Here is a 19,430-nt window from a genome sequence, read left to right as displayed (position 1 = left end):
GTCTAATAAACTTGCGTGCATTCCAGGAGTTTCCAAACATTTAGGGCTGAAGCGCTGTTATAGGGTCTCAAATGCTTCACTTTAGTGCTTCACCGCAAGCACTAAAGATACAGACTCAGAGCACTGAACTGTTTGTAAAGGTTGCAGCCTTCCCAACACACATATTACAAAGCGCTTTTTGCACTTTGTCTCTTTATCTTGGAGCAATGCTAGCACCCTTTGGTTCCCTCATTTTTCCTCCAGCTGAGAACATTAGGGTCATTCAATCTATAGGGCACAGTTTAAACAACATGATCGGACTTGGGAAGGTGGGTATCAGCAACACTCCCGTGAAGAACTCTAGCAGATGTCTCACTATAACTGATTCAGTGGTTTGATTTTATCTCTAAGTTGGGGGGAGGGGGAACTGTGGCCGCTCCCTTCACTCAACACAGAAGCATCACCCCAGGGAGATTACTCCTAGCTCACAGAATCCTCCAGTGTTTTCTCAAGCGTTTTCTATGGCCTGTGCAAACCAACCCCTTGATAACAAATAACTCAAACTACTCTATTTAAATTTTATTTAATATACTATACAACCACTTCAAAAACAGCCACCTCCACGGCAGGACATGGAAGTCAAGAGTCAGAGAAGTGATTCCGGCACAGGTAATGGGCTCCAAAATCATATCTCTATCTTGTCAGGTCACCTATTAAGTTCAACATTCAAGATTATAAAAAAAACAGGCTCACCCTGTTATTATTAACAGTGGATGGGCTAGAGAGATGCCACCTCAATATGGACAGTGCAATGCCCTTAGGATAGCATCTGTTCTCAAACAAAATGGAAAGCAGTCATTTCTCCTCCTTGCTGTCTCCCCAAAACTCCCTGGACAGCCCATGACTAGGTTTTGGACAAACTTTCCAGAAGCCATAGTGGAAGGCTAAATATTTGACTTTTGATCTCAATGGTTCAGAATCCTCTCAACCTGAGGTGATTTTCCAGAGACTTGCTGACAGCAACCATCTCAGCACATTGTTGGTAGCGTTCAATGGCATTTCAAATCTGTCATCTGCCTTGGCAGTGCGACGCATATCTCTTTCACATACCAGCCATCTGTGCGCATGCAGCACAGCTGTTCACACTAGCCTAGGAGTCCTCAGGGCATTCTACAGTTCTGTACGCAGAAAGGATGAAGGATCCAGAAACACTTGTCACCCATTCTGGCCAGCAGGTGTGAAGTCCATTAGGAAGTCAGTCCTAGGTGAAATCTTTTCTACAAAGAGCAGCAGATGGCATTCAGGTAATGATCAAGACTCAGACAGTCGTTTCTGAATTTCAGCCACTAGATTTTCCCGTTTAATGGCCACCTGAAACATAAGAGAACCTCATGTGACAAACTAAAGAGTGATACTAATTTCTTAGCCTCTACTTTTCTGGATTCATTTAACTTTGCAACCGCTCCCACTACTTGGGCAACCAGTAGAGAGGCATATCTGCTTCAACCTGACCTGGAGAATGCATCCCCTCAAGACTAAAGTGATTCAAACACCTAATCTATGTCTGTTTTGTTGATTAATCTTGAAATACCCATGGAGATTTCACTTGTCCTTTTGCCCATCCAGCCAATCATCAGCTATAATGGTTGCCCAGGATGGAGCCTCATTCACCTCTATCACTATTAACCCTGGAGGTATTTCCGCAGCTAAAATATACAAATTTCTCAAAGAATCTAAAAAAGTTAGAAACACTTGGTCTCTTCTATTTCTGGCTGGCCTGACTCACCTCCTTCCTGCTGGCCACTGAACGGAGCTTGATGACCCCTTCCTTCAGTTCTTGCTCACCAATAATGACCACCAGTGGAATGCCCATGTTCTCACAGTAGTGCAGTTGGGGTAGTAGTTTAGGGTTGTTCTTATACATCAGCTCTGCCTGAAAATGGTGAAGTAAGAATAGGGGATTTAGAAGTTAAGCATACCACTGAAATCCCAGGAGCAGACACATCTAAAAAGTAAGTAGCTAGCCTACTTGTACCCTAAGAAGATACTCCAGTGAAGACTAGAAAGGTCTTGAGTTCCACCCTAGGTATAAGCTAGAAGTGGGCCTGGAGCCTTAATTCTACATATACCTAGATGGTGTGGATTTTAGCTCCTTTATACCTTGATCCCAGCATCCCAAAGCTCTGCAATTAGCTTCAACCGTTCTTGAAGAAAGTTCTTCTGTGGTGTGGCCACAAACACTTGGGTCTCTGTGGTCCGTATCTTCTCACCAAAAGTCTAGTAAAAGAGAGAGAGAAAGTAAGCTAATAAAAACTTCTTTTGCACCAATATTTTAAAAAAACAAAAACAATCATCAAGAAACAGTCCAACTTCACCTCCAGAAACATGAGTTTTTAAGGTATGCGGCCCCACTCTAACCCTACCAAGGACCTACCTTCATCCTCTGCTCCACAATGGAGAAGATTCGCTCTACCCCAATGCTGAGCCCCACACATGGCACCTTGTGGCCTCTGGGGTCAAACAGGCCCACCAACCCATCATAGCGACCACCAGCAGCCACACTGCCCACATTCAGTGGCTCCTCCTCAGCATGCACTGGGGTCTGTAGCAGCACTGCTTCATAGATCACTCCTGTATAGTAGTCCAGGCCTCGAGCCAAGCTCAGGTGAAAGGAGACCTGTTGAGACAAAGTTATAGCCAGTGTCACACAAGACCCAGGACCCTGAGAGCCCTAGACACAGCAAGAGGTCAACTCCCTACTCAGCTAACCTTCTCAGCAACTCCAAATAAAGTCAAGTATTCAAACAGCAGCTTCAGGTCTCCCAAGCCCTCTAGGGCCTGCTTGTTCTGGGATAGTCTGGGATCCTGGAACATTTGCTCCACCAAGGATATCCCACCTGGGGAGACATGTGGGGAGAAATAAGGTCCTTGTTATACACCCAGATGTGTTTCATTCAAATTTAACCCTAATGTGCTCCAACTAGTCCTCATTTTCTTTAAAAAAAAAAAAAAAAAGAAAGATCCTGATCACATCCGATCAGATTTCCCTCATCTGCCTCCATCTTTGATATCTGAAGACATAACTGGTTACAGTAAGTAAAAAGGTTATTCAATTCAAACCAGGCTCTGGAACTTAGCACGTTTATGGAAAGGAGCTGTTTCAGAGGCAGAAGTTATACACGGATCACCCTTACTCTGGTTCTATCATGTACCTCTAAAATAAAAATACTGGTTCTTACCATGACATTGGACATAATCCCCAATTCGATCAGCCACTTCAGGAGCCAGGCCTTTCTTTACCACTATTTCATTTCTCACATCTTTCCAAGACATCTGCACAAACATCCAAACATTAGGCTAGCCCCAAGATCCCTCTTTCTCTAAATGGAAAAGGACATCTTGTTTCATTCATTAGGTATGTCACGAGTAGCTAACACTATACTCAGCACAGTTAGAGGCAGCTTGGGAAATCTAGCCATAATCTCCACTGCACAGCAAAATTCAGGTCCTTACATTCCTCCCAGAAATAACTCACTTCTGGCCACCATTTCCTCTAAGGGTATAGGTTTGAAGGCAGGGTCTACTGAAGCATGTCTTCTTCGTTACCTTGTCTAGTTTGTCTACTGAAGAGCAGATCGCATGGAACTTGCTTTCAGGAACACCACAGACAGCAAATATCCCATCCAAAACCCGCCGGTCATTGACCTGTGAACTCAATGGAAGCAACCCAAATGCCTTATCAATGACCTCTCCATCAAAACAATGGCAGTGTCAACTCTCCTGACTTATAAAAGGGACAGAAGTTTCACAGAATGATTATATAGATATAGATATGAAATATAACACCTATACAAAGAAAATCCTAGAGCTATAGGCTCAATGGCTGGTGTCACCTATGTCTTGAGACAGTTTTGAGACAGCATTAGGCCAAATCCAGACTTCGCCCCTCAGTCCTCAGCTCTGGCCTCACCTTAATGAGAAAATCCCCCAGCTGCAATCCGCTAAGGATTTCACACATGATCTTCAAACATTCTGCATCAGGGATCATAGGGTCAAATTGACCAGCAATGTCAAAATCCTGCAGCAAAGAAAGACAGGAAAAAAAATTACTGAGCAGCCAGTTCCCCGGTCGTGGCCCTCAGAACTATCAAACCATGCTGCCTCCATCAGGTCTCTTACACACTGGTAGAACTCCCGGTAGCGGCCTTGGACTATGGTTGGGCTTTCCCGCCGCCACACTTTTCCAACATGATAGCGTTTCATCTTCTTCACTTTATTCATGGCCAAATAACGAGCAAAAGGGACCTTACATAAATAGGTTAAGGAAGAAGGATACTGCATCCGAAGTTTAGGCCCAGTGGAAAGACATTAGGGAGGACTGGGGCTCTATCAATCAGATCTCATCCACTAGAATTAGAACAAGGATCTTCTTTGTCTCCTTTCTAACTATACCCATGGCTTAGCAATCAATACATGTTAAATAGTGTCAAACAAAGGAATCCCAGCTAGCGAGACTGCAAGTTATGTAAAAAGCAGTGGAAACAGAGATAGAAATGACCCAAGAACGTTTGCTAACTCCCACTCCAGCTATAGAATTAAGAACATCAGGGGCTAGAGGTCAAGAATTTGTATTTTGGCAAGCTTCCCCCAGGGATGCTGACATACTATTCCTTTTTTTTTTTTGGCTGCACTACATGGCATGGGGGAATCTCAGTTCCCAGACTGGGGATCGAACCTGCACCCCCTGCATGAGTCTTACCACTGAACCACCAGGGAAGGTCACCTAACACTATAAACTTAAATGACAATGCACTAGGACAGGCTGTGCTGGCAGAGTTGCCTTCTGGAAGAAATTAGAAGTAAAGACTGCTGCCAACAAGACTATAGGGTCCCAGAGCCACTCTTTTCCGGTTAGTCAGAGATGCCCTCTGGGTTTGGAAAGAGGGAAGCCTCCAGAACTCAGGATACAGTAAGGTCATAGCGCAACGACAACAGCTCTCCGCCCTGATCCTTCAGATCATAGATGAGCCCAGAGTCCTCTCCATACTTCTCAGTAAGCATTTCCTACAGAGGTTAAACAGAAAGTGCCATGGTTAAAAGGAAAACTCCAGAACATAGGCTGGAAGCCCTTTGGGAAATAAGGCAGGTGAAGAAATGGGGTTCCTGCAATTTTTCCTCCTCTTACCTTTAGTTCAAATGCTGGGGTATCCAACCCCTTTGCTCCATGACGTTTAAAGCAGCTAACAACCACATCAAGAATTTTCTCCCTCACCACCATCTGCTGGGGACTAAGATCTCTGGTACCCTAGAAATCAAAAGGAGCCAGAGTGAAAACAAAACCAAGTCCATTTAAGACAAAGAGTTAAACTATATCCACAAGCTAAGGTCTGGAGTTGAAATCACTTTGGGTTCAGATGACTATGAGCCCCACCCAGTACCTCCAGAATACTTACGACTTTTTTAAAATTAGTTTACAAAAACGTTTAAAGTAGGGAATTTCCTGGGGGTCCAGTGGTTAGGACTCTGTGTTTAGGATGTGGGTTCAATCCCTGGTCAGGGAACTAAGATCCTGCACTGCAAGACACAGAGTATGGCCAAAACAAATAAAAACATTAAAAGCGGTTGGGAAGGGAAGCAGAGGGCAGAACTCCAAGGCACTCTAATGGATAGGGTGGGGTACAGGGTATTACCTTTGGGGTCTTGATAATAAAATTTGACTTCTCTTGATGAGGCTTCAGTTGGGATGCAAACAGTGCCTCTGCAACCTGGCAGAAAAAATGTGAGATACGGTTCCTCTCATACTGGCCAGAGGAACTTCCCTGGTGGTCCAGCAGCTAAGACTCCACACTCCCAGTGCAGGGGCGGGGGCTGGGTTTGATCCCTGGTCCCCAGGATCCCACATGCTGCAACTAGGAGTTCCCATGGCACAACTAAAGGATCTTGCGTGCTGCAACTAAGACCTAGTGCAGCCAAATACTGGCCAGGACTGTGGTATCTCTGGCCCTGTGCACCACCAACCTGCAAATACTTTTGCCCTGAGCAATAGGAACTCTGAACACTACACTATCTATCCTAATCTCAGCACACTTCCAAAAACCCAGGGATTAGTATGATCTCCAGTTCTCAGTTTCCACTCAAAGAGCAAAAAATAAAAATTGTTAATAAGATAGCAATGGTCATTAGGCTTAGAGATAGGGAAAAAATAACTTGAAGACAGAAGAGAACCAGCCCAAGAACAGCCCATTCTCTTTCTTCCAAGAACAGAGAACAATGCCTGTGGAACAAACAGGAATGGATTAAGAAAAAAAAAAAGATTAGTAGGATGCTGTGACTGCAAATAACAAAAGATAAGCACCCTGTTGGTCATGGTAACACAAAGCATCTACTAGGAAGTCAACAGTGTCTTTCCCAAGGTAAAACAGAATCTGTGATTTTATTACCAGCAGACTGTACACCCTTCCAGAAGTACAGAGGGTGTAGTTAATACTTTGGCGGATTCTGTCCTCCAAGGCAGGGCAGTGAAGCCCACAGCCCCTCCTAAGAATCCATAATCTTTTAAAACTACAAACTGGGATGAGGGGGGCTCATTTTGAGGTAAATTCTAATGCGAACTCACTCTACTTATGGTCGTTAGTGGGAATGTTCACATTCTTTGCTTAAAAAATTTTTTTAATGTGTTTGACCCCAAAAGGTTCAGATAAGAGATTGTGGACCTGTATTAAAATGCTCCCTTACTACGTAGCCATACGTAAGTCATTTAACCTTGCAGCCTCCGCTTCCTCAACTATAAAACGGAAATAATAATCCCAACCTCTCAAGATTGCTATGATGATTAAATAATAAAGCATTCTAAAAGGCCTTGGCTCTGTGTCGGTACATCGAGGGCACTCACTAAATACCGACTGTAATACGGCGGGAGTACAGGCTGAGAGTCAATGCTATCAGACCTGGAGATCCTGCCCCGACAGACCAGAGCTATCTCAGTCTGGCTCACCTGACTATGAAAACGGACTGGCCTGATGCGCACAGCACCGGGCGGCCGCCGGAGCTGGCCAAGCAACACAGTCCAGGCTGTCCCATGTAGCAGCTGGGGCATCTTGCGGCAGAAAGCAGGATTTCCGGAACAAGAGGCAAAGGTCCTAAGAATGAGGCAGACAGGACCCCAGAAAGGGTTACAGGACGCTGTGGAGGCGAAGCCGAGCACCAAAGATGAGAAGAGTGTTTCTACACCTCTCAAACCTAGCACAGTAGTTGTAGTCCTCTCCGGCTCCCGCCCGGCCACCGCACTTCCGGTAGGAGCCGGAAGTTATTTTTTTTATTGGGCGGTGGCTCTCTAGGCGTACGGGCCAACTACTCGATATCCGGAAGTCCTCCGAGTCGAGGCTGTGGCCACCGCAGCCTATCTAGCCAGCCGTCAGCTCCAGTTGGCAGCCACTATGGCCGATCGTGCGGCGATGGAGGATATGGTGCGAGTTCAGGGGGAGCGTGTGCGGGGCCTTAAGCAGCAGAAGGCCAGCGCCGAGCAGGTACGACCCAGGCGGGGAGAGAAAGGACAAAACAAGGCCAGCGAGGACAGAGCGGGGGTGGTCTGCTCAGAGGATAGGGAACTGGAAGAAGGGACTGGACCAGTAAATAGCAAGACGGGCTGAGTGGGGAGGTAGCTGGGGTAGGATTTGAGAGAAGCAAAGCTAGGAGAGAGAGATGCCCCACATCCTGATGAGGGAGGGATACTGAATGAATGGAGGGAGCGGAGGGAGTGGCAGATGTGGTAGTCCAGCGCCTACTTTCCCTCCACAGATCGAGGAGGAGGTAGCAAAACTACTGAAACTGAAGGCACAGCTGGGCCCTGATGAAGGAAAACCGAAGTTTGTGCTCAAAACCCCCAAGGTAAATATCATTCCCTTAAGGAGCCTCCTAGAGGGTCCCTAATTCCACTCACAAGGACACATATGCCTGCCTCCCTGAACCAGATAACTGAGGAGGATCTGAAATGGTGCAGAGGATACAGCAGTTGCTCTTGGCGCCAGGCTGGACTGGACTCTATCTGAGTCGTTCTGGGATGGCAAAGTGATGGAAGAAACTAGGCCAGCTGGGTGCTTAGGGGAGTCTACTCCTTTCATTCTGTAAATATTTACTGAGTGCTTACTGTGTTCCTAGCAGTGTACAAAGCAGTGAATGTACCATGGTGAACAATATAGCCTGCCCTCAGAGAGCTTGGGCTTCCCTGGTGGATCAGTGATAAAAGAATTCATCTGCAATGCAGGAGACACTGGTTCGATCCCTGGGTGGGGAAGATACCCTGGAGAAGGAAATGGCAACCCACTCCAGTATTTTGGCCTTGGAAATCCCATGGACAGAGGAGGCTGGTGGGCTACAGTCCATGGGTTTGCAAGAGTTGCACACGACTTAGTAACTAAACACACACACACACACACAGCTTACATCTTACAATGGAAACAGACTTGGGAATAAAAATAATCCCACACATGGATATGTAATACAAGTTGTGTTAAGTTATGTAAAGACATAGAAAGGATGCTCTGAGAAAAATAAGGGAGAACTGCAGAGTCTGAGGAAATAATAGACTAGTTGATCTATAGATGAGTGGGAGACAGCCAGGTGAAGAATGTGAGGAAGATAGGTCCAGGTAGGGTAGGGAAATCCTGAAGCAAGAAAGAATCTTGGTACTATCCAAGAACTAGAAAAAGACTTTATGTCTGGAATCAAATAGAGAGGGACAGTAGAGAGGAATGAAGTTGCTAGCTCAGCCTCCATGATTTCAGTTCAGGTGACACTTTCTGTGAGTTCTATAAACTGGACTACTTAGCTATCATCTAGGTACCCTTGGCAATTCATAAATACTCTGTTATTGCATTTATTGCTGACTTTTCATTATTCACATGGTTGATTTAACCTGAGAGGCTGAGACTAGGTGACTGGGACTAAATAGGTATTCAATGAACATATGTGAAATTTACTTCCACAGTAGGAGATGATTTGTCTTCCTTATGTTGAGATGTCACCTTTTAAGAGTAATTCTTTGGTCTCCTAAAATTATTGAGCTATTCTTTTCTACATGTAACTCATTTCAAACATTAAAAAGACAGTGTAAAACCCCAAGGCAGTAGCCATCAATAGCTATTCAAACTATTGGGTGAAAAGATTAATGAGGATTTATTGATAGATCAGGCTGGCCTCACCTAAACTCAATGATCAATCTTAGCATCGCTAAAAGTAGGACAACCAGATATTATATTTCACCAGATGTGATGCAATAAGAAGTACACAGCACCACCTATGAAGTGTTCTTGCCAAGAACAACTGAACCTGAATCTAATCAGTCTTCAGATCTAACTACCAGTTTACTGGAAATATGGGAAATGGAGGAACACATGTTAAATGACCACATTAAGTATACTGTTAACAAATGAGAAAAATTCTTTCAGAAAAATGACTCAATTTCCTCAACAAGAAAGGACAATTTTTTTAAAAAAAAGGAAATTTTTGCAGATTAAATAGACATGAGACACATCAACCCAGTACAAGGCATGAAGTTATTTAGAATCTGATTCAAACAAGCCAAGCATAAAAAGATATGACTGCAACAATTGGGAGTAATAAACATAGTTTGGGGCATGGTTTGGGCACTATCTAAAGGGTTGCTGTTAAGTGGACTGATCTTAAGTTGTGTTGGTTGTAAGAAAGGTATTACAGTGTTTTGTTTTTTAATCTTTGTATGTTAGAGAATCATACTGAAATATTTGTGGATGAAAGTATATATCTAGGATTTAATTTAAAATACTGCAGGAAAAAAATGTTGGGGCTTAGTTAAAAATAGCAGATGTTGATAGTTGTTTAAGTGAGATAGTAGATACCCGGTGGTTCAGTGTACTATTCTCTATAACATGTGTTTGAAAATTTCCATAATATAATGTTAAAAGAAAACATGAATATAGTGAAGAGTTAATATCCACTCTAGTTTGTTGAAATACATTTCTTGATGTGTGATTCATAGTTAACAAAAAACTCAATATTACAGGGAAAGGACTCTTTCAAGGGACCTTCCTGGTCAAAATTATTTTCATAATGTTACATGCCCTTTTCATTTCATTTGCAATGAAGGTGCAAAAGCACTGGTGTGTAGAACTGCTGGTGTCTTAGCACAAATCAAGATGCTGGCATGGAGCTGTACTAATAGCCATTTTATGTTCTTTACTTTCAAAAACTCACAGGAAAAAAAAATTCAGTTTCACTTAAAAATGTCCTTGATAAAACAGTAAAAATTATTTTTATTATTAACCCTTGAGTACACTTTTTTAATACTCCACATGAGGTAATGGGAAGCACTCATAAAGCACTTCTGCTGCATCCCAAAATAGAAAAAATACTTGGTACCATGTATGAATTTTAAGCTGAACTAGCTGCTTTTTTCATGGAAAACCTTTTGTATTTGAAAGAAAAACTGAAAGATAAACTATTGTGTTAAAGATTTGGATATCTGGCAGATCTTTTAACAAAAATGAATAACGTGAACCTTCATACCTCAAGGGAAACATTCAACAGTATGTGTTGCCAGTAAAATACAATTCAAATGTTCAAGAGAAAGTTAGAACTTGTTATTTTCCACCATGAGCCTGACAGTTTCCCAACACTTAAAACTTTCTTGATGAGATCTATGGTGACATGAACAAATATGGTTTTCTGATATTGTATAATGAAACATATCAACATTTGGAAGATCTGTATAACTGTTATCAAAGAATCAATATTTTCTAAATGACCAATGCATGATGTTATAAAATCATGCCTGGGTAAAACAGCCATTCCAAGTACAAGACAGAGTAATAGATCCTTTTAAATTGTAGTAAAATATAAATAACATAAAATTTGCCATTTCAGCCATTTTTAGGTGTACTGTTCAGTGGCATTAAGTACATTCATATTGTTGTGTGACTATCACCACCGTTCATCCTCCAGAACTTTTTTACCACACCAAACTAAAATTCTTTGCCCATTAAATGGGGTAGTGATACCCCATTCTACCCTCCCTCCAGTTCCTGGTAAGCACTGTTTTACTTTCTGTCTCTATGAATTCTGTGTTCCTTATAATGGATTTTAGTGTGACAGTGTAAAAAGTTCATTGATGTAGTTTTAGATTCCACATTGTAACCAATCCTTAAGAAGCTTTCCCTCATCAGATTTTGGTGTAGTTTAAGAATATCTAAAGTTAGCTGAAAAGTTTATTAAAATATTCCTCCTTTTACAATTATACATCTCTGTAAGGCTAGATTTTCTTTATATACTCAACCAGAACAACATATCACCACAGAATTGAATGCAAAAAGCATATATGAGAATAGAGCTGGCTTCTGTTAATCCAGACATTAAAGATTTGCAAAAATGTAACTCAATGCCACTCTTCTCACCAAATCTTTTTGTTTTGGAAAGTAGTTGCATTTTCCTAAAATGTTATTTATGTTAATATGTAATGGATTTTCTTTTTTGTTAAGTGAATTAATATTTTTAAATGTTTGCAGTTTTAATTTCAAACATGATAAATATTGATAGGAATAATCCACTTTGGAGTCCTTAGTAAATAGTAAGAATATAAAGAGGTCCTACTTGTGAGTAGCATATAAAAGCCCAAACTAGAAGTTCTGACCTGAAAGAACAGAATTCTAGTACTGACTGCCATGAACCTGCTGAGTGACCTTAAATAATGATTTAACTTCTCAACATGTTCTAATTCATTTACTCAGTCCATGTCATAGGGCTATCAGAAGCAAATTGAAGGTAAATCGTATTCACTAGGATTTTTTTTTTTAAAGTATGCTGGGAGAGAATATTACTTGTAAAATTTGCAATTCAATGAGTTAAGCCAGTTTGAGTTGCTTACATGCCTGTCATCAGGTAGATGTTTTCTGTTAGGCAGGGAAATGTTTTGTTATCCCAGAAAATGAGTTTAGGAAAATTTCTCAGAGAACAGAGTTCCAAGAATTCTGGAAGATAGAACCAAAGTAAAAGATGGGTCAAAATTTAGAAAGGTGAGAGCTAATGGGTGTGGTAGTTAATAGGGAATTGTTTGCACCTGTTTTACAACTCGGTGACCTGTAGGGAAATCTAAGTTTGGGACAGAGTTTTCATTCATCATCATTGAAGTCATACTTGTATATTTCTAGACTGTATTGTTCTTTGTTTTTAAACCGCATCCTTGGTTCTCTGGCTGATTTTGACTCCAAGGGCACAAGAGATTATAGTCCCCGGCAGATGGCAGTTCGGGAAAAGGTATTTGATGTGATCATCAGCTGCTTCAAGCGCCATGGGGCAGAAGTGATTGATACACCTGTATTTGAACTAAAGGTGAGAGACATTATGTGGTGGAAGAATGGGAATACCAACAACAAAGAGGGTGGCAAGGGAGTGAGGCCCAAAGGCCTCTCTCTTATTGCAGACAAAGCTTGGTATTTTCTCCATGAGAAGAGGGACGGGACTGGCATAGAGGGAGAGGGCCTGCTTTTTATTTACCTTGGTTGCAGCCAGCAGCTTCCAAAAGAGAGCCCTTCTCAGGAGTGGAAGTGGTTATGGCTCCAGACTACCCTGAATTCTGTGTCACCTGTACCCAAGATGTTTCCTAGATACAAGTAGATCAAACATATAAAGGATAAATACACAACCAAGTCTCCTATTGATAGACCTTGAGGTGGTTTCTAGTTCTGTTAAAAAGCAGTTCTTTGCATCACTCCCTGCTTAAAACCCAGTGCGTTTATAATAAAATCTAAGCTCTTTACTCAGGCTTACAAGGCCCTACATGATGTAGTAACTGCCTACCTTTCCCTTCTCATCTCATGCTCTTCTTCCCCTTGTCCACTTTGCTACCATGGTCTTTTTTCTGTTCCTGGAACATACTAAATGTGTCTGTCATAGGGTCTTTGTTCTTGCTCTTCCCTCTTCCTGAGCTCCCTTTTTCCCTAGCTCTTGGCATGACTTTAATTTCAGAGTAAATTAGACATGACAAATTTTCATTTCATATCTTAACTAAAATGCCATTCCTCAAATAATCCTCTCCAATGCCTTTTCTAAAGCAACCCTTATCTAGCATATCAACCTATTTTATTTCCATTAAAGCAGCTATCACTATCAGAAATTATCTGTTAATTTGCTTCCTTGAATTAATGTATTGCCTGTCTCTTGTCATTACTTCAGAAGATCCAAGAGGGCATGGACTGCCTTTGTTCACGGATGGAGACAAAGGGCTTAGAACAATGTCTGGTACTAGTGGGCGTTTATCTACAGGATAAATTCCCAGAGATAGAATTTCTGCATCAAATGGTTGTACTCATTTCTATTTCTACCAACTAGATTAGTTTTGCAAGTGCTGCCATAACAAAATACCATAGACTAGGTGGCTTAAACAACAGAAATGTATTGCCAGGAAGCTGGAAGTCCAAGATAAGCTGTTGGTTCCTTCTAAGGATCATGAGGGAACGATCTGTTCTGGTCTCTCTCCTTGGCTTTTAGACGGTGTCTTCTCCCTGTGTCTTCACATCGTTTTCCCTCCTCTGTGTCCAGATTTCCTTTTTTTGTAAGGACATGAGTTTTATTGGATTAGGACTCACCCTAATGACCTCATTTTAGCTTAGTTACTTCTTTAAAGACCCTATCCCCCAGTAGAGCCCTAATCTGAGATGACTAGGGGTTCAATATATGAATTTTAGAGGAAGTGTAAGTTGAAATCAGTCATCGTTAGAATGGGGGGTTTTATTTTTAAAACTTCCTTTTAAATTTTTGTATTTATCTTTTTGATCACATTTCTTTTTCTCCAGGAAACACTGACTGGAAAGTATGGAGAAGACTCTAAGCTTATCTATGACCTGAAGGACCAGGGTGGGGAGCTGCTGTCTCTTCGATATGACCTCACTGTATCTTTTTAAACTTTGGATGGATTGGCCCTCACTGGGCTGGGGCTTTTTCTAGCCTCAGGTTTGAGGGCGGCTAGACATAGGTGGGATCAAATATAATGCATCTTGCAATCAGGGAAATTCTTTCTCTAAAGCAGGGACTGGACTTTGGCTAAACAGAGCATAGCTAGCCTTAGAAGGCTTCTGAAATCTTGAGTGAGACCTCAGCTTTATGTCAGGGTCCAGTTCTGACTCTGGCAGCAATTCCCTGGCTTCAGAATACATCTCCCTTGTCCTGTCTAATGGACGGCATTCTCCTTAATTGACCAAAAGCCTGTTTCCTTTATCTCCAAGCTATGTCAGAGAATCATCTGCTTAGACATCGCTGAATAGGGCCCCCTTTCTGCTCCCCAGCCAATCTGCCCACCCCTCTGCTGTGCTCACCACAGCCCCAAAAGAAAAGAGCCTTAATATGTTTTGAGACTTCAGCTGCCCCTGTGGTAACAGAGTTGATTCTTGCTGATGTTCAGAAATACTGTTAATCTTACAGGTGGTGGTTTTAAGCCACACAGGGTGGGGTTAGACCCCAGCTTCTGTTGGTGAGGATCATCAACTTCCAGACTGTGATAAATGGGCCATTCTCCTTAACTTTGTCATCAGGTTCCTTTTGCTCGATACTTGGCAATGAATAAACTGACTAACATTAAACGCTACCACATAGCAAAAGTATATCGGCGGGATAACCCAGCCATGACCCGAGGCCGATATCGGGAATTCTACCAATGTGTGAGTATAGGGGCAGGCTGGGTAAGACAGCACTCCCTCAAGCTAATAGAACCTATTGAGTACTCATGGTGTCCTGAACAAACTAGATGCCCCAGATAATGCTAACCCTAGGACTTCTTTAGTATTTTCACATACAGGACAGGGATTATTCTCCTCATTTTACATATGAGTCAACTTGAGGCTCAGGAAGATGAAGAGACTATAGGGATAAGAAAGGCAAAGTTAGGACTAGAAGTCTTGGTCCAGTGCTCTTTATTTTAAACCACAGTGATAGGATGACAGCAAAGGATGAGGAAATTGGATTTGAGGTACTATCATTCAGACTGATGGCAGAGCGTCTAAATGAAGAGAGAAAATGACTGAGGCCAGGTAACTCCCCCCACAACAGTGGAAGGAAATAAGGAAAAATATTGAAAGGAATAGGCCAGTAGATGGGAAGAAAACCAGGCCTGGTAAGAGACCCAGGAAGGCTGGGGTTTTCCTCTGGGCTGACAGACAGAAAATGAAGAACGTGGCCTGCACATGAGTGCAATGAGGCCTCCTTCATGGAAAGCAGAGCTCCCAGGAGTCCTCCCTCAAGGTTAACCCCCTGAGGACCTCTTAACTACCCCTCTCCCTACAGGATTTTGACATTGCTGGGCAATTCGACCCCATGATTCCTGATGCAGAGTGCCTGAAGATCATGTGTGAGATCCTGAGTTCACTCCAGATCGGCGACTTCCTGGTCAAGGTCAGAGCTGAGTGGAGCTGTGGGGGGCAAAGCTGGGCCTGGCCTCTCACAGGAGAAGGTCCTGGTACAGAGGGAACAGTAGTCTAAGCATCCAGCACTATCAAGGGTCATGTAAAGAGATTCCTTATCACTATGCCTTGGGTCACTGTAGGTGAATGATCGGCGCATCTTAGATGGGATGTTTGCCGTCTGTGGTGTTCCAGACAGCAAGTTCCGCACCATCTGCTCCTCAGTGGACAAGCTGGACAAGGTAACCACCAAACACTTGACTGTTCTTTTCCCAGGGCCAATGTTGCCCTGAGATATGGAAAAGATTAGGAGAGAGAGGGCCCTGCCTCTATGCCCACAGAGGAAGATTAGCTCCAGGATATACATTGACAGGCAGCTTCTGCTCAAGACACCCCCTGAAGAGGGCTCACACTTGCTCTGCCCTGGGGAAGCTGTCCAGGGTTCCCTGACCCATATCTGTCTGCCCAGGTGTCCTGGGAGGAAGTAAAAAATGAGATGGTCGGAGAGAAGAGCCTGGCACCTGAGGTAGCTGACCGCATTGGGGACTACGTCCAGCAGCATGGTGAGAAACAAAGCCTGCCTCCCAAGCAGCCATCCCACTGCCCTCACGCTAAAGCCGAAATTTCTTTTTGTATGTGTACATGCATAGGAGAAAGAGGGAGAGAGAGAGGAGTGTATGAGTGTGTATGCATACATGTATCTTTCTCTTCTTGTCAGTCAGTCTGGCTCACAGATCTGTCTCCCCAGGTGGAGTATCCCTGGTGGAACAGCTGCTCCAGGATCCTAAACTGTCCCAGAACAAGCAGGCCCTAGAGGGCCTGGGAGACCTGAAGCTGCTATTTGAGTATCTGACCTTGTTTGGCATTGCTGACAAGGTGAGTCAGGTTCGGATGGGAGCCTCAGCTGAGCTCCGGGGCTGGAGGCTGGCCCTTGATCCTCATCTGATACTGACTGTGTTCTCGTCCCCCCAGATCTCCTTCGACCTGAGCCTTGCTCGAGGACTGGATTACTATACCGGGGTGATCTATGAGGCGGTGCTGCTACAGCCCCCAGCCCGAGCAGGGGAAGAACCCCTGGGTGTGGGCAGTGTGGCCGCTGGAGGGCGCTATGATGGGCTGGTGGGCATGTTTGATCCCAAAGGGCGCAAGGTGCCCTGTGTGGGGCTCAGCATTGGAGTAGAGCGAATCTTTTCCATCGTGGAGCAGAGGCTGGAGGTAGGGCTTGGGGCTGGGTGGAAGAAATTCTGGGCAGCTGGTGGCACCTGAGCTATCTTCTTTGATCTCTAAGGAGGAAGTAGTACTGCACTGGTCAAGGAGCATCTTTGCAAAGAAAGGGATAAGACAGTTGCTGTCCTTCAGACTCTCACCCTAATATAGGCCAGCTTGATGGATCTTTAATCATTCTTTCTTCACAAAATCCTTTGCTCTGGGTCCCTACTTTGCTCAGAGCTGTCAGAAATCTAGGCCAATATATCTAAAGACCTGGATCTTTCTCATTATACAGAATACTTAACATTTTACTACTCTGTGCTTGGGCACTGTGCTTAGTGCTTTTCACGCACTGTCTAAAAAACTTCTTAAACAGCCTTCTGAGGGTAGTAGTAGTAGTTTAGTTGCGAAGTCATGTCTGATTCTTGTGACCCTATGGACTGTGGCCTCCCAGGCTCCTCTGTCCATGGGATTCTCCAGGCAAGAATACTGGAGTGGGTTGCCATTTCCTTCTCCAGGAGATCTTCCCAACCCAGGAATCGAACCCAGGTCTCCTGTATTGCAGGCAGATTCTTTACCAGCAGCTATGAGGGAAGCCCAAGAGGGTAGCTACTTTTATTATTTACATTTTTCAGACAAGTAAACTGAAGATCATAGATCAAATAATTTGCCAAAGGTTTAAGTGGCACAGTCAGAATTTGAATGCAGGCAGTCTTAACTCCAGTCTTGTCCCCAACCACTCTGATACTATCTCTAAGTGGGAAGCATGTATCTGAGGCTCTGGGATCCTTCAGATGGCTATCGTGACTCTCCAGCACCTACAGTAATATGAGGAAAGCCCTTCGTGGCCTCAGGCCCACTTCTGTTGCTACTGTTCTTAAGTAACCTTCCCACTGCTCCCATCCTTTTCTTGAGGTCACTGTTTTTCAATTGAAGTCACTGTTCCAACAGGCAGCTTAAATTGTAAGAACAACAGAAATAGTTTTCCATAAAAAGAAACAGGCAGCAGCAGCATTCTTTCTCCCCTCCATCCACACCCCTCCTATGGCTTTAGTGTAAGAGACAGTCTCTTGACTGTCAGTACCAGAACTGCTAGGGGTGATTGGATTGCCCGTGTGAGCACAGAATATCACTTCCTTATGATGGATCCACAAGATAGTAGATGGATATAAGCTTGTTCATAAACTGTACATAAGCTACCTTTGTGTGTGCTTAGTCACTCAGTTGTGTCCGACTCTTTGCGACCCCATGGACTGTAGCCCGCCAGGCTCCACAGTCCATGGAATTCTCCAGGCAAGAATACTGGAGTGGGTTGCCATTTCCTTTAAAAGCTACCTTTACCCTCCATTATTTATTCTGGCAAGTCATATGCACAAGCCACTCAGTTCATTTCTTATTCTTCTAAGAGCTACTTTTTGCCCAATTGTTAGATGAGAAAAGACTAGCCTGCCCTGATGGAGTTGGGCCCTGTTCTCAGAATTCTGACAAGAGCCTGCTCTGTTTGCTCACTGAAGGTGTTGTAAAGGGTAGCTCAGCTCTTTAACTCTTTTCTAGGCCTTGGAGGAGAAGGTACGGACCACAGAGACACAGGTGCTTGTGGCATCCGCACAGAAGAAGCTGCTGGAAGAGAGACTGAAGCTCGTCTCAGAGTTATGGGATGCTGGGATCAAGGTAGAGGAGGCAAGCCCCCGGGTAGCAGCACATTTGGGAATGCTGGACACACATGAAATAAAAGCTTGTCCATAGCGGCCCTGCCAATGCTATGATTTCTTGGGGTGAAGAGCAGAGCGAGGGGCCCCAAGAAGGTTGTCCCTGAGGACTGCAGAAGCCAGCCTTTTTTATTCCCTGGTCCCCTGCAGGCAGAACTGCTCTACAAAAAGAACCCCAAGTTACTGAATCAGCTGCAATACTGTGAGGAGGCAGGCATCCCACTGGTGGCCATCATTGGTGAGCAAGAACTCAAGGATGGGGTCATCAAGCTGCGCTCGGTGGCCAGCAGGGAAGAGGTAAGTAGGTGGGCAGGAAGGGGGAGGGACATGGAATGAATGCCATTTCTGGACACTGCGGCCCATTCAAGACCTGAGCAAAAGCCTGGCATTCATATTAGCCCCCTAAAGGACTAAGGGGGTAGCATGATACTATGCTTATGTTCTCCATCCCCACATACTCTTTGTCTCTCTGGCTTCCCCAGTAAGCACTGTCTCCCCTGACGTGTTTGATTGGGTTCCTGCTCCCAGGAGAGCCAGGCCTGATGACTAGAGGAAGACATGGGGGCTCAGCAGTGGAACACAAGATGCTCATACCACCTTGTCCTTCCTTCCTGGCCAGGTGGACATCCGAAGAGAAGACCTTGTGGAGGAAATCAAAAGGAGAACAAGCCAGCCCCTTTGCATCTGCTGAGTTGAGCAAACTATCAGAAAGTGGGACTGACACTATTTAAGACTAAGATAAGACTCTGCATACCTACTTCAACAGCTTTGCACATTTCTGTCCCAACAGGAAGATCTGAAAAGTGGTCAGAACAGAGACTTTATTTATATTATGATTATTTTATTTGTAATCACAGAAAAAATGGTCAGGTACTATACCATTTTCCATATGGCTCTGGGGGCTTAGTCCTGCCTGTGTCCCTGGGCTACAGGGACCTGGCGCAAGATGGTCTCTTCTGCAGAGCCCTACAACCAGGTGGAGGGAACGCTCCCCACAACCAGCCTTGGAAGGTCCAATAAAATGCCTCAAGCACTGGAGCCTGCCTGTGTCACTACCGCCTAGCCCTGCCTTCCTTGTCAGTCTGGGTCTCCCACTGCGACCACTTCATCG

At 44.0% G+C, this 19,430-nt stretch overlaps 2 protein-coding genes across 10 annotated transcripts; one reads left to right on the top strand and one right to left on the bottom strand.

Annotated features, from left to right (window-relative positions):
• Nucleotides 1–543: 543 nt before the first annotated feature.
• LOC145510256 (histidine--tRNA ligase, mitochondrial) lies at nucleotides 544–7,270 on the bottom strand. Of its 3 annotated transcripts, none has more exons than XM_081501026.1 (14): nucleotides 7,210–7,270; nucleotides 6,974–7,118; nucleotides 5,670–5,744; nucleotides 5,165–5,284; nucleotides 4,948–5,043; nucleotides 4,159–4,284; nucleotides 3,950–4,057; nucleotides 3,586–3,684; nucleotides 3,219–3,312; nucleotides 2,749–2,876; nucleotides 2,414–2,656; nucleotides 2,140–2,256; nucleotides 1,766–1,912; nucleotides 544–1,350 (listed from the first exon to the last, which is right to left on the bottom strand). In XM_081501026.1, exons 2-14 carry the CDS (start codon nucleotides 7,073–7,075, stop codon nucleotides 1,291–1,293), a joined length of 1,515 nt encoding a protein of 504 aa, XP_081357152.1. In that variant the 5' UTR covers nucleotides 7,076–7,118; nucleotides 7,210–7,270; the 3' UTR covers nucleotides 544–1,290. The 3 variants fall into 3 exon arrangements, with proteins under 3 accessions (XP_081357152.1, XP_081357151.1, XP_081357153.1); XM_081501025.1 differs by having other exon boundaries at nucleotides 7,219–7,270; XM_081501027.1 differs by lacking the exons at nucleotides 4,159–4,284; nucleotides 4,948–5,043.
• An 83-nt stretch (nucleotides 7,271–7,353) lies between these two features.
• Nucleotides 7,354–19,357, top strand: HARS1 (histidyl-tRNA synthetase 1). 7 transcript variants are annotated; one of them, XM_081501017.1, is made up of 13 exons: nucleotides 7,354–7,505; nucleotides 7,777–7,866; nucleotides 12,220–12,339; nucleotides 13,803–13,898; nucleotides 14,538–14,603; nucleotides 15,286–15,393; nucleotides 15,545–15,643; nucleotides 15,871–15,964; nucleotides 16,150–16,277; nucleotides 16,374–16,616; nucleotides 18,165–18,281; nucleotides 18,470–18,616; nucleotides 18,939–19,357. In XM_081501017.1, exons 1-13 carry the CDS (start codon nucleotides 7,416–7,418, stop codon nucleotides 19,008–19,010), a joined length of 1,470 nt encoding a protein of 489 aa, XP_081357143.1. In that variant the 5' UTR covers nucleotides 7,354–7,415; the 3' UTR covers nucleotides 19,011–19,357. The 7 variants fall into 7 exon arrangements, with proteins under 7 accessions (XP_081357143.1, XP_081357142.1, XP_081357148.1 ...); XM_081501016.1 differs by having other exon boundaries at nucleotides 14,538–14,663; XM_081501022.1 differs by lacking the exon at nucleotides 12,220–12,339.
• Nucleotides 19,358–19,430: the final 73 nt, after the last annotated feature.

This window comes from Giraffa tippelskirchi, chromosome 6, assembly GCF_054371585.1.
Source record: "Giraffa tippelskirchi isolate mGirTip1 chromosome 6, T2T-mGirTip1v1.2.pri, whole genome shotgun sequence".
In the NCBI taxonomy this organism is placed as follows: Eukaryota; Metazoa; Chordata; class Mammalia; order Artiodactyla; family Giraffidae; genus Giraffa; species Giraffa tippelskirchi.
Note: the sequence above shows the minus strand (reverse complement) of the source record. Positions and strands in the feature narration are given on the sequence as shown.

Bases quoted from the DNA above. Each gene is read 5' to 3' on its own strand.
- LOC145510256 (XM_081501026.1), bottom strand. From the start codon at position 7,075: ATGCCCCAGCTGCTACATGGGACAGCCTGGACTGTGTTGCTTGGCCAG. The intron at 5,044-5,164 runs GTAAGAGGAGGA...TAACCTCTGTAG, and splicing joins CCCCAGCATTTGAACTAAAG to GAAATGCTTACTGAGAAGTA. The intron at 3,685-3,949 runs GTGAGGCCAGAG...TTGAGTTCACAG, and splicing joins TGGGGGATTTTCTCATTAAG to GTCAATGACCGGCGGGTTTT.
- HARS1 (XM_081501016.1), top strand. From the start codon at position 7,416: ATGGCCGATCGTGCGGCGATGGAGGATATGGTGCGAGTTCAGGGGGAG. The intron at 14,664-15,285 runs GTGAGTATAGGG...CTCTCCCTACAG, and splicing joins ATCGGGAATTCTACCAATGT to GATTTTGACATTGCTGGGCA. The intron at 16,617-18,164 runs GTAGGGCTTGGG...ACTCTTTTCTAG, and splicing joins TCGTGGAGCAGAGGCTGGAG to GCCTTGGAGGAGAAGGTACG.